Below are 15,242 nucleotides of genomic sequence, written 5' to 3' on the forward strand. Positions count from 1 at the left end.
AGATTATTTTGGCTCTTCTTGACGATTTTTTAATTATTGCAGATGGGATTTTTCAGCTCGGGTGGGCAATTACAATCGCGGGTTGGAATTTCCTATTTTCTTTCTTAGTGTGTAATATACTATTTAATTTTTTTCTCGTATGAGAAGACTACGACTTTCTTTTTTGCTAAACGGGGCAGAAATTTGAACTTTCGGTACAGGTATGGTGAAAAATTTTAGTTCAATGACTGGGTCACGTTAATATAAGAAAATTATTTGGGGACTAAGAAGTAGAAATAGAGGCAAAAAAAAGTAGAACTTTAATTTTTGTAAATTTTTAAAAACTATTGAGAGTACAAGAAAAAAAAAATTGTATGATAAGTTATGACGCATCGGAATGTTTAATATTTTCCTTAATTTAAACACCGACCCTAATAAAGCATATTTTCTACTGTGGACGTAAAATATTTGAAAAAAAAGTAAATTTCGAAATAAAAGGTGTACATTCTTTAATATTAAGCAGGTGCATTAAAAACAGGTGCTTAAGCAGCTGTTACTCGTAAAAAACAAATTTTTTTTTCAAATTTTCCAATTTTCCCGCGTTTTTTTTAATTACCATTCATTGGTTCCTTAAAAATCGAACGCATGCGCAGTAGATCGAAAATCGTAGCGATCTCAACTTATGCGCAACAAAGGTACAGGTATGCGCTGTAAAATTCTACCCATGCGCAGTAGGTCAAAGACATGCGCAGTAGATTGTAAGCATGCGCAGTAGATTAGAGTAAGCAAATATTTCATAAAAACAAGTAAATATATATTTTTCTAGGGTAAATACCTAATTTTGGTGATGGAAATTTAACCATTTTAATTTAGAAGTCGACTAGATTTGAATGGAAATTTATTTAATGACTAAAATTTGGGAATAAGGAGCAAGTGAGAAAAAACAACCGTAAAAAAATGGATTGATGGTAAAGATGTATACTGCGCACTGCAATATCGGTTGCATCTGGCTCTTTACTGTTACTATAGGTATACTTTCTAGGGCTGTATATGTTACTTCATACTTACAGAGAATCCCTTCAGCATTTATACAGAATACAATACTGACTGTTCCGATTCGATCCGAGTCAGTAGTCAGTACATCCAGAGCCACGCGGCTCGATGGGTCTATTTATCAACTAAATTTTGTTTATTTTATTTTTAATTTTGTAAATTTTATTTTATTTTAAGTGTTTAAGTAAATATTATAATTAACAAAAAAAGTATGTTTTAATAATTTTTCTAAAAAAAACATTAAAAAAAAAAGGTGTTTTTTTGTGATGTCAAATTTATCAAGTGTAGTTACATTAATTGTTACTAGTTTACTTAAATGAATTAATTAAATTTTTATAGTAATTAAAAAAAAATAAATAAAAGTGAGAGTAAATATGAAGTGATTAATTTACTTGGAGGACAATTAGGAGCGGAAATTACGAGGATAAAATTTTTATTAAAAGGATAAAAAAAGGATCATGCGAGACACTAGTGACATGATGGAAGACGCCATGTCAGAGGTAAGATTTGATTTATTTAAGAATTTTTTTTTTTATTTTATTATTCAATTTATTTATGAGTAATTACTGAGGAAATAAAATTTAATTAATGAAATTAAATAAATAATTATTTAATTTATGATTATAATTTAATTAAATGTCAGTGAGGTCACTATTAATTTGCGATATTAGATAATTGATTATTTACTACAATTAATTAGTCATTAATTTTTTAATTTATTATTTATTTTCATTTGAATAAAATTAATTAATTAATTTTAATTCAATAATAAAAATGCAGAAACTTGACATATTTGTTGCTGATAAAAAATTTTCTGGAGGTGATTTATCAAATTATTTTTTTTATATTTTATGCACGCGTGGTAATTGATAAAAAAAATTATTAGATAGTGCAGTCGCAATTTTATGATAAAGAGAGGTCTTATGGGCGAAATAAGCTCTTGGGAAAATAGTAAGCAATTTTTAGATAATTTTTTTCAGTTTATTTATTTTATTTTCTTCACGATTGATTTTATGGAGAATAAAAATAAATTAAATAATTTGGATTAATTAACACCGAAATCACCGACTCCGTGATAATTTTTAGCTGGAGAATATAATAAATGTACCGGGACTCAACTGGACGGCTTTCAATGCACATTCCCTTCAATCTCAAATACTGTTCGCGCCAGAAAATCCATCCAGTCTTTTTATTTATTATAATTACCTGACTAACATTATTCAGATTATTGTTCCGAGCAAAGATTCATTAAAGTATTCGATTTAAATTATCACTCGACAGTATCATCATTTTTTATTTTCCTTCCCGTTCCACCTGCTCATTCAACTCCATTTCCCACGGTCATAATATTTATTAAATTATTTAAATAAAAATATAAATAAACAATAAAGTAAAAAAAAATATATTTAATCTCAGTAAGATATTTTATATTTCGTTACTTAAACGCAACTGATTAAATAACCAACTAACATATATTTAATTTTAAAAATATCAATCACACGATTCGTTATTTATTTCAATTTTTAATTACTCCATTTTTACGAATTTAATTAAATAAAATCACACAGAAAAAAGTCGTAACTTTTACTCAAAATATGAAGTATAATCTTTACATTGCTAACGATTAATGTCTTTATTAATTAATACAGTAAAAATTAATTTATTAATAATAATTATTAAATTAAATTTTAAAAATTTATTATTTAAAGTCTGTAAATAAAATGAAATAAAACAACAGTAGATTTAAACCGGGTGGTATTAAAATCAATACTCAGTACTTTTAAAACTGATTAAAGCACCGCGAGAACAAAACATTTAAATTCTAATAATAAATTCATTTGTTTTTATTAAATGAATATCCGCTTAGTAACCATAGTTAAATAAATCAATTCTTGACTATTCTGCAGTTGACGTTGGTTTCATTGGAAAATATTACTATTATTATTATTATTATTATCTTTCTCTCTTTCTCTTTTATTATACGGTATTAATACTCGAATAACTGTCTTATCTCATTTCCCTTCATTCTCAATTTCTTTATACCGTCCATTCTATTTTATCCCATCCCATTTAATTCCATTCTATTACATTCCATTTATTTTTACTAATCAATCTGGCATTACTGTATTTAACATAAATGCCGTCATTATTCCTTATTAACTTTTTTTTATATTTTTTAATTGTAAATTGAAATATTACGCATCTTATATATTATGTCAATTGTCGTAATTTATGACTCATAGCTAATAATTTTATTGACTTTCTTTTGCAGAAGATTAAATTACTTAAAATACTTTCTCTTCATTTAATTAAGAATGACAACGTTCTTTTTTAAATTCAAAATTCGCCCATATAAAGTTCTAAAGTTAAATTGTGCGGTACCAAGTTTACTTGTCATCAATATCAGCTGAATCAGATACAGAAATTTTTAAATATTATGAGTACTGAGCCCGTGTAAAAAAGATTACAAAAAATTTCGACATGTGAAACTTTTAAACTGGAGACAGATTAGAACTTCGACTGGAACTTCTGTAATTTTTATGGTAAAAAAGTTTATCTAAGACTTCATATGAGCGAATTTCGAGTGAAAAAAGAACGATTTTATTACATTGTAGCCTCGTTCCGAAAAAGTTTTCATTAGAAACCATAATAATCACATAAAAATAAAAAAAGGTTCCAAGTGGTTTTTGAACTTTTTCGAAACGTCCTGTTTTGAAGACATCCTTTTCTTAATTCAAAATTCGTTCATATAAAGTTCTAGATAAACTTTTTTTTTACTATCAAAATTATGAAAGTTCAAAAAAAGTTCCACTGGAAGTTCTAATTCGTCTCAAGTTTAGAAGTTCCACATGTCGAACTTTTTTGTAATCTTTTTGGAACGAAATTTTTTTACACAAGCGACTGCACATGTGGACTTTTGTAAAGGATATGTTGGTTTTTTTTTATGAATAATATTGTAAAAATAAATAACAGTTGGGAGGGTAGATAGTGGCGGGTTAAAGGGTTCAAAAATACTTGGGCCGTATAATTAAACGACTGTCCAGTGGTTAAATAGACAACTATATTTATCTGTATACGCGTATTTTATTTATTTATTTACAACAATTATATTTTAGTATAAATGTATATATGTCTGTTACGATGTGAGATATCGTTTATTAATAGCGCGGTAATTAAATAAATAATTATTAAATATTATTAAGAATGTGTGACGTTAAAGAGGTTTAGGACATAACTAAACAGTCAAATGTGTGATAATGTTTGAAGACCAGCTAAAATAATGCCCCCGAGTGTTTAATAACTGGTTAAATTTTAAATTATCGGTACTAGAAAATAAACACTTTGTTTATTATATTTAAATATATTTGTATGACAAAATAAATAGTTTTATTAGTATGGATATTTGATAAATAAATAAATTATTTTATTTTATCGGAATAAATCAACAAAGATTACAAACACGCGGTCAGCAAGTTTGTTGCCTTGTATCTAAACGTTTGTCAACCGATCGGATACGCTCACAATTTGTCCCGTTAATATTTTAATACTTATTATATTATAAACAATTTTAATCCTTAAGCTTAATCTTAAAGATTCAGATTTATAAATTACATTGACAATTTAAAATATTATTTTATTTTCAATCATCGCTGCCTTCTGATCGAATATTTAGGGGGTAGGGACTAGGGGTAAAATAGGCAATCGGGTTAAGATCGGTCGCTTGAAATTTTTTTTTAAATTACGCAGCACAACGAACATGGGGCAAATTGGGTTATCTGCAATTTTTAATGAATTTTGAACTTCAAAATCATCTCGATTGTCATGTAATTATTTAATTATAATTTTTGGTCAAATAAGTGACAGTAATTTTTTATTAATAAATTAAATTTTTTGTAAAAAATTAATTTATGTCTCCTCTACATATATCTAATATATATCGAAAGTAATAAAAAATTTTTTGAGCTTTTCTCAACGGTTTCTTGTATTTTTGCTCAACAAATCAAAATTTTAAGTAAATTTGATTTTTTCTTCCTACGATCCATTTTACCTCTCATAAATTTTTTAATTAATTAATAGTTTATATTAGTATTCAACAGAATATTTACGGCTAAAAACTTGAATAGTGAAAAAAAGGGTAGCTTGGGCCACTTAAAAATTTACCGAACTTAAGAATCTAAAATCGGCAATAAAATTAATGATAAAAAAAAAATAATTTACTGCTTGGTATTGTCGATAAAAATCATAAATATTTAAGACTACCTACTGCTTAAAACTTACTACCAAACAGTAGGCAACTAGAGAACCCGAAAATTTTATTATTGTCCTTGACTGAGTAGGTCAGTAGGAAAAAAAAACTAATAAACCAGTCATAGAAAAATTTTTACTCTTTAAAATTTTCTTTTACTCAACTGTTAAGTGTGTAGACATAAATATATTAAATTGCAAGGTTTAAATTATTGCTACTGCTGCAACTGCTGCCGTTACCGGTCCAAGTCGGCATTATTGTGTATTGTATACTTCTACAGTTGTTCAGTTGAGTATACGCATTTAGACGTTGAGAAATGTGAGTTGTAAATTTAAAAAGAAATTTTATGGACCAAGGACACTAGTTTTAGTTTAAATCTTGAATAACTTTGTTACGGTCTTTTTACTCCTTCGCCGCAGTAATTTTTATGCGACATTTAATTTCAGTAAACGGTTTCCTCGAGATAAATTTCATTTTCTTTTTTTTTAAATTTAATTAAAATGATGTTAATAGTCGGTCATAATAATAATTTATTGTTATCATCAATACAAATTAATTCAAAAAAATTTAATAAACTTTTTTTCTATTTATTGTTGCAGGATACGATGATGGATTGTGGTGGGGATGGAGGTGTCAGTGATCTCAGTGATCTATCGACTGATATTGCCGATACTTCAGCATCGATACGTGGTAATTATACTTTTTTTTTATTAATTAATATTTTAGGGTGGCGCAAAAAAACCAACTATTTAATTTTTTGAGTCTCGTAAGAAATTTTCCGGGGAAAAAAATAACAAATTTGACTTTTTTGACTTAAGTGGATATTGAGTTGGACAGTTTAGCCAAAAGTGGATGGAAAATCCGTTTGATTTTGATTTTTGATTAAATTGACCTGCCCAGTATCCACTCAAATCAAAGATTGATGCTGTCAAATTTTTTATATTACGGTGGAAATATTGGTCGTATAAAAAAATTTTTTCAATAAAAGTCGTAGGAAATTTAATTTTATGAAAAAAATGTCTCTTATAATTTTTTCATAGCACTGATAAGAAAGCCGTAATTTGAAAATTAAGATTTTCATAATTATCAAAAATTTGAACCGTTCATTATGAATCTTAATTTTAGAATTGCGGTGAAAATATTGGTCGTATAAAAAAATTTTTTAAATAAAAGTTGTTCAAAATTTAATTTTGTAAAAAAATGTCTCACATAACTTTTTCTTAGGAGCAATATTTTCACCGTAATTTCCAAATTAAGATTTTCATAATCATCAAAAATTTGAATCATTCATTATGAAACTTAATTTTAGAATTGCGGTGAAAATATTGGTCGTATAAAAAAATCATAAGAGACATTTTTTTTCGAAAATTAAATATTCTACAACTTTTGGTTTGAAACTTTTTTTATAAGACCAATATTTTCGCCGTAATACCAAACATTCTAACCATTCATTCGAAATTAAGGCAAAAATCTTGTCCTTAGTTATTTCTTTGACCCGGGTTGTTAATTTGAAATTTTAGCAAGAACCCTCTTCAAAAATCTGGTCAAAATAATTTCTTGAGAGGTCGTATACGAATTTTTGAATTTCGAAAAATAATCGGAATTCGGATTTTTTTTTCTAAATTTTTTCTTTCTCACAGCAATAATTCTTAACTATGAATGAATACTTTGCTAAAAATTTCAGCTTGAAATGTAAATTTCAAAACGTCGCTCGAGAATTTTGAATGTTTTCGAGTCCAGCCTTTTAATATTAAGACTTCTTGTTTTCTTTTACCGTCAATTTGTCACATAAACAATAAAAATAGAATTTAAGACATAGAAAAATTTTGTGATCTACATACGTTTTATTTTTTGATTCAATTTTTAGGTTTTTTGGATATCGAAATTTTGTCCAATTTTTTTTTTTAATTTATGAAATTTAGTTTAAAATAAAAAAATATCAAATGCAATCGGTTCTCATGAACAGGTATATCAAATATAAAAAAATAGTAATATCAATAATAGAAGTAACGAGAGTAAAAATAAGACAAGTATTTAAAACCCCTGTATTGTATTGTATTCGACTTATATTATTTGAGATTCGTCGAGTTATTTTTATATATTTTACCTGCTAAGGGTGGTCATCTACTTTCTTTCCTCTCTTTCCATACATACACATACATACACATACACACTCACACATATGCTTATGATCAGACACAAAAAAAAGTCGCACCGCTATATATTTAATATAAAAAGACGTGATCTAGACTCGTGCGAAATTAAGGGCTGAGAAATAAAGTTTTAACGGGTAACAGGTAGTTCCCATGAGACATTTCCAGTTCATGATTCCCATGCTATCAAAAAAAAAAAAATAAAGAATATTAAAATTTTTATCCCATTCTTCTAGACTCGCAATCTTTTTATCGAAATTTTGAGAAATAATTTTTTTCAAGTCCGTAAATTTTTTTAATGGAACTAAAAATTTTAATTATTAATTTTTTCTATATATATCTTCTAAAGAGTCGTCATAAAAAAATGGTTCCGACAAAAATAGAACTCACCCAGATGTCAATAAAAAATCCGAGCGCGTTTACTTGACAGCTTCAAGAATTCAAAAACTTTCATTCAAATTTAAAGGAAATTACTTGAAGCTATTAACGATTTAAAATTAGCCGTAGATATGAAATATAAATATCATTATAAATTAACTTATTTATATACTTTACTTCTACGGGATTTTAAATTTTCGAGTCAGGAATATCTTTGTAAATATTAAGTTATCGGAAAAATTGCAAGGGACCTTTTTTGTAGTTCTTTGAATTCTCTACAAAAAAGGTATCTTGTAGTTTTTTTTTAAACTTGATAGCTATTGAGATATTTAGAGTTTAAAATATTCTAGGGTCTTCTGGACTCGTTAATAATAAAAATATATGCGCTGTCAAAGATTTTCCTTGAAATTTAAAGGAAATTACTTGAAGTTATTGACAAGTTCAATCAGTCATAAATATAAAATATAAATATCATTATAAATTAACGTATTTATATACTTTATTTTTACATAACTTTGAATTTCCAAGTGATAAAAGTCATGAAAATTAAAATCACAATGTATTTTATTTTATTTCATTTAAATTATTTTTTTTTTATTGTCCATAAGTCAATTAATTTTAAATAATATTAATTTTAAAGCTGATAGTTATTTTAAAAACCTGAATTTTAATTTAAAATTATTTTTTTTCCTGTGTAATTAGTTTTTAAATTCGCGAAATTTCATAGCAAGACTTTAATAAACTCGCAATTATCAAAAACTAATCAAGGTTTTTTAAAAAAAAGTTAGTACTGTATTTTTAAAATTTTTTGAATTTAAATCCGACTCAATATCTTGATTAATTACATAGATCATATATTTTTCAATAGTCACCTTGTATTTTCATTAAAAATTATGTTTTAATTTTTTCAATTATGAACAAATCGATATTCATTTAAAATTTATAAATTTTATTAAATTTCCATGACAATTATCATTCAAAATCGAAAAAATTTCGAATAATGTACAGGTAAAAAAAAATTTTTCACTTAAATTTAAATTGTCGTCTGATTTTGATTTCCATTAAAATCAAATTAAATTTCGTATACTTTCAAAAGACATATATATATATATTTATTACCTGCCCGCATTACAAGAGTATAATAAAAAATTTCTTAATTCATCAAAAATAAATTTCCAGCTGATACTTTTATAAAAAAAAAAAAATTCCTTTTTTTTTTCTTACAGAAGCAGCTGAACGTCTGCTTACTCTATTAGGAGTCGACGATGCAGACGAAGATTTTTTATCATCCGAAGACGAAGGGGTCGAGGTGGATATTGACGTAGATCTCGATGATGACGTCCTATTTCCTGATGACGAGAACAATAGACTACTTCACCAATTAGCTAATTCCCTTGCCGAAGAATTGAAGCAGACTTCGAACCGCGTGCGCATGGATGTACATGATAATTTTAATAACCAATCATCTTCTTCATCTTCTTCTTCTTCTTCTTCATCTTCACCTTCATCTTCAAACCCCCCACACTCTGGGACTCGTAAATATCAAACTTACCATGCAGATTACAAGTCAGACGTCGACTTGGAGCTAGATTATCGATCTCATAAACGTCTAAAGGTAGACAATGTCCAAGATTCGAGTTATATAAACGTTGGCTCGACATGTTCGTGGAACGCCGGCTGGGACGCCTGTGCTACCGAAGCTGTGAGATATTTAATGGAAGAAGAGGGTCTTGCTGGTCATCATCCAACTGTCTTGGCGTTAAAAAATCACCTGGCGTTACAACGGAATTTTTCTCTGTACAAAACTTAGTAACATTTTTTTTTAATTCAATTTTTTTTTTTAAATAATTATTAATTATTAATTACTTAATACTTGATAATAATTAAAATAATTAATAAGTAATGAGTGAAATTAATGGACTCGTGATGATAGTGATCAATAATGGTGATTGTGGTGTTATGATTATTGGGGTAAAATGGACACTCAAAAAATGGTACTAAATTATTATTATTATTTTTTTTTATTTTTATTTATTGTCAGTTAATTTATTTTTTATTTTTCTAAGACTGAGTTTAGTTTCGGGAGGAGGTAAAATGGGCAGGGCAGATTTTTTTTTTATAAAAAAAAATTTTAGGAGCTGAGTAAAATAGGAAGTTGAGAAAATGTGAGCTTATAAATTGTGATTGGACAAAATGGGTCGGGCATAAATATAAAGCAATATGTAGATAATATATGTAAGATATATATGGCAGTTATGTTAAATATTGCGGATAAATTATTTTTCATTATTAATTTAAATCCGTGAAAAAAAAAATTCAACGGCGGAATGTGGTCAGATTTAGTCAGATAAGATTATATCTGATCAAAAATTTAATTTGAACGTGAACGTATCTGTACATGAATTGTCGGATCAAAAATATGTCGGCTAAATTTTTGTATTGAAAATTGTTCAGATTTTTTCATATATGTTCTGGTTTCCTAAATATGGTCATCTGTTTATAAACAGATCTGAGCATATATGAAAAGATTTGAAAAGAAATTTGGCATATATAATTAGATATGTTCAGATATGATAATATTCAAATCATTATCTGATTAGAAGTAGTTTTATCTGATAAGATCTGACCATATATGACGAGATTTGAAAAAAAATTATGCATACATTTAGATTTGACAAGATATGTTCAGATATGATAATTTTCAAATCATTATCTGATCGGATGTAGTTTTATTTGATGAAATCTGATCATATATGAAGAGGTTTGAAAAAAATTTTGCATGTACAATTAAATATGATCAGGTTAAAATTGAATATCTGATCAGATATTGTTGTATCTGATCAGATCTGAACAAATGTGAAGAGATCGGAAAAAAAATTTAGCATACATATTTAGATCTTATGAGATATGCTCAGATATAATAAGATCCAAGTCACTATCAGATCAGATATAGTTTTATCTGATATCTGATCATTCATGAAAAGATTTGAAAAAGAAAATTAGCACATACCATTAGATTGATCAGGTTCAAATTAAATATCTGATCGGATATTGTTGTATCTGATCAGATCTGAACATATGTGAAGAGATTGGAAAAAAAATTTAGCATACATATTTAGATCTTATGAGATATGCTCAGATATGATAAGATCCAAGTCACTATCAGATCAGATATAGTTTTATCTGATAAGATCTGATCATTTATGAAAAGATTTGAAAAAGAAAATTAGCATATTCCATTAGATTGATCAGGTTCAAATGGAACATCTGATCAGACATTGTTGTATCTGATTAGATCTGAACATATGTGAAGAGATTTGAAAAAAAATTTAGCATATATATTAAGATCTGATGAGATATGTTTAGATATGATCAAATCTTAATCAATATCTGTCCAGATAAAATGATATTTGGTCATATCTGGCCAAATCTCGTCAGATTACATTTATTTCACGAGAATCTAAATTTTTAAAATTAAAATTTTTTCATAAATATGACTAAGACAAAACTATTTGAAAAAATTCAGATCTAAGATCTACAGATCCAAATCTATCATTATAAAATTATATCCGCGTTGATTTGATCAGATTTCTATAGATCTAAATTCTTTTAACCATAGTACTTAATTTTTTTTAGTAAATAAATTTTTAAAAATTAAAATAAATAATTTGATGTCGCCCATTATGTCTTTTGCTCTTTTAAAATATTTTTTACGCACTGCATTTAATAATTTTTTATTCATAACAACTGATCAAAAATTTTTTATACTCATAATTATAATCATAGTCATAACATTATGGTCATCATAACAACTATCATAATGTACTGATTATTATTACGTCTATTATTATATAACGTATTTAATTATTTGAAAATTAAAAATAAATTTCAAAATGTACATTTTTAAGACACGTGTCTTGCACATTAATAATTATAACCTGCTTAAACTTTAACACTACTAGGTATTTAAAAAATTTGTACTTGAATTTCAAGCAGGTCTTGTTAGTCTCACAATTACAATTACACAAAAAAAAAATGGTACAGAAATACATAATAAGCGTTCAACCAAGTGATTAATTTTAAGTGACTACAATAATTTTAATTTAACTTTTTTAGTACTCATAAACTATTTATATGTAATTTGATAAATATTAATCTAGTAATATTAAAATTAATAATTTTTTTAAATTAACGCACTTGTAAATATGTAAAATAATTATTTAATTTATATATACTTATAAATAATAACGTATTATTGTTACTTTTACAACTAATTGTAGATAGTAGTAACACATTTTAAATGCACTATTAAAATTAAATAAAAGCTGTGAAATCATAAAAGAATCATTTTATTCAATTTTCATGATGTCCATAATTGGTACCTCTATCTCGTACATTTGGTATAAATTTTACATCAATATATTTTTATTTAACAAGGCCCAACAGCAGATGCCAATGATAGGGTTATAAGATCTATCTTATGTATATATACAAAGATTCTGAATAACGAAAAAAATATAACATTTATTACCTACGATGTACTTAAACTAAGTTGCCTTAGAGGCGTTAGATATAATACGTGCTAGAATATTGGCAGTTATTGGAGAGCTCGTACATAGAAAGTCAATTGATTCCGTAGCTGCTTTTTAATAGATTTCCGAAGCATAATATGTTAATATATAATCAAAACTCACCTATTTATGGCTTTTACCCGTGAAAAATGAATCATATCTGTACATATATATGGAAATTAGATGAAAATTGGTCGTATATAGATTGATATGATTCATATATGCTTCATGTATGATTCATTTATGAAGCACATATGGATATATATGTATCATATATGGCCAATTTTCAAATATGGTCGTATAGAGTTCATATATGATGCCGATATACTCCTCATGTGCTTCATATATAGATCATATATAAAGCACTATAGGCATATGTAATCAATTATATGATCAATTTTCAGATACATATGGTCATATCTGATTCTCGAATGCTCCATATATGAATTATATATGGAGCACATTCGACCAATTTTCAAATATGGTCATATATAGTTCATATATGATGCCGATATACTCCTTATATGAATATATAGATCATATATAAAGTACGTATTGGCATATATAATCAATTCTATGATCAATTTTCATATACATATGGTCATATCTGATTCTTGTATGCTCCATATATGAATTATATATGAAGCACATTCGACCAATTTTCAAATATGGTCATATTTAGTTCATATATGATGCCGATATCTCCTTATATGCACATATAGTTCATATATGATGCCGATATCTCCTTATATGCATATATAGATCATATAGAAAGTACGTATTGGCATATATAATCAATTATATGATCAATTTTTATATACATATGGTCATATCTAATTCTCGTATGCTCCATATATGAAGCACATTTGACCAATATTCAAATAAGGTCATATATAGTTCATATATGATGACGATATACTCCCTATATGCATATATAGATCATATATAAAGTTCGTATAAGCATATATAATCAACTATTTGATCAATTTTTATATATGGTCATATATGATTCCTATGTGATCCATACATGAATCATATGCTTAATTTATGGATCATATATGAAGCACATATGTCCAATTTTCATATATGTCCATGTGTTATTTATATATGGTCATATAGAAAACATATATAGGCATAAATGAAGCATATTCGACCGATTTTTATGCATATACATATATGATTCTTATATTCTCCATATGTGCTTCATATATGGAAAAAATATGATTCGATTTTACGGGTAAATTTATCTCTCTCGTAACTCTAAACTCTGAACTCTAGAAAAGACAAGCAGTGTCACTATTATGTTAGTTTAAATTAATTTATTTAGTCTACTACATAAGTATGTATAAAAAATTTTTATTTTTCGAAAACTGATAAATTTTTCAGCTATAAGATTAAAATCAAAAAACGACTGTCGATTTTTCTAAATATGCCCTCATAGTTTCCGAGACAGATATAAGAAATTATAGGGGCGTATAAGTTTCTTTCTTTCTATGATTCCGAATGAAAAATACATCAATTATCATAGACAAAAATTTTTTTATGTCCTTATAACTCCTGGCATAGGTACCGGAAACCATAAGAACATATAAAAAATTTCAAATTTGTAATTCTTGGTTTTATACTTCTAGATAAAAAATACACCCATCAACAAAAAAATATTTTTTTTCTATCCGCCTTTGTCTTCTGAGCTGTATCTTTTCCTAGGATACGCATTTCAATGCGATATGTATATGTATAATATATACTTTTAATTTCAATTCATATTTTTATTACGATACTATTTAACGTGTACAGAATTTAAAAAAACATCTTAAAAATGGTGAGCAAAAATGAAAGTTTCCTGGCACGCGACAGACTTTTCGTGTATAATAAAAAGGTGCTGATGTTTTATTATATTTATAAAAGGGAAAACGAGTTATAAGTATAAGGTACGGAATATTAAGGACATGACAGCCGATACGGTCCGTAAACGCCGTGAATGAAAATAAAGAGGAAGATGAAAATATAGATATGGAACATGTGTTTTTTTTTATTTTATTTAAATCGTTTTCGTTTTTACTTAAAAGCTGCACAAAATTCTACGCCAATGGGGCATCTGGTGTCGGTTCGTAGCACATGCCATACATCTGCTCGCTATACTTTACTCTCTTCTTTTCTTACTTCTTTATAAATATATATACATATATACATATATACAAAGTACAGCCGTATAGTAGTAGTACATATATACGTATATAGATATATATGGGGATAAAGAGTGATCTTAGGGATACGTACTTTTGTTGTCTTCAAAAAATTGTCCATCCAAAGGCTGTTGCCATGCGAAACTATCGCCATCTACTGATAATTATTTCAGTACTTACCAAAAATATTTGAATTTAAATAAATTAGTGAAGATTTTTATTAAAAATCTCAAAATTATTCACAACAGATAACAATCGCTATGATACTGAAGTCAGCGGACGTCTAATAATTTTTGCATTTTTCTAAAGACGTTAAATTAAAAAAAAAAAAATATTTGAAAAAATGCACTTGTAGTCTTTAAAATTTTGTACATGTGCATATTTTTAGTTTTTTTTTTTTTAATTAAATTATTTTTAAAAAAATTCAAAAATTTTAAATTCTCTGCTAACTTCAGGATTATCAATCGCTGGTGATAAAAATTATCTCGAGATAAAAAATTGACAATTTCCCTGAGCTTGATAACGGGAAATTTTGGGGTTGGCCTAAAAGATCATGATACTAAAGTAAGCCGACGTCTAATAATTTTTGGATTTATTTTTTAAATGAAAAATTATAAAAAAAAAATGATTTCAAAAATTGCACTTAAAGTTTTTTTAATTTTCTACATGTGCATAT

At 26.7% G+C, this 15,242-nt stretch overlaps 1 protein-coding gene across 1 annotated transcript; it reads left to right on the top strand.

Moving 5' to 3' along the window:
* The first annotated feature begins 1,062 nt into the window (after positions 1-1,062).
* On the top strand, positions 1,063-12,157 carry LOC130665108 (uncharacterized). The gene is made up of 3 exons (XM_057465387.1): positions 1,063-1,532; positions 5,878-5,968; positions 9,036-12,157. Exons 1-3 carry the CDS (start codon positions 1,491-1,493, stop codon positions 9,617-9,619), a joined length of 717 nt encoding a protein of 238 aa, XP_057321370.1. The 5' UTR covers positions 1,063-1,490; the 3' UTR covers positions 9,620-12,157.
* Positions 12,158-15,242: the final 3,085 nt, after the last annotated feature.

This window comes from Microplitis mediator, chromosome 3, assembly GCF_029852145.1.
Source record: "Microplitis mediator isolate UGA2020A chromosome 3, iyMicMedi2.1, whole genome shotgun sequence".
Classification (NCBI taxonomy): Eukaryota; Metazoa; Arthropoda; class Insecta; order Hymenoptera; family Braconidae; genus Microplitis; species Microplitis mediator.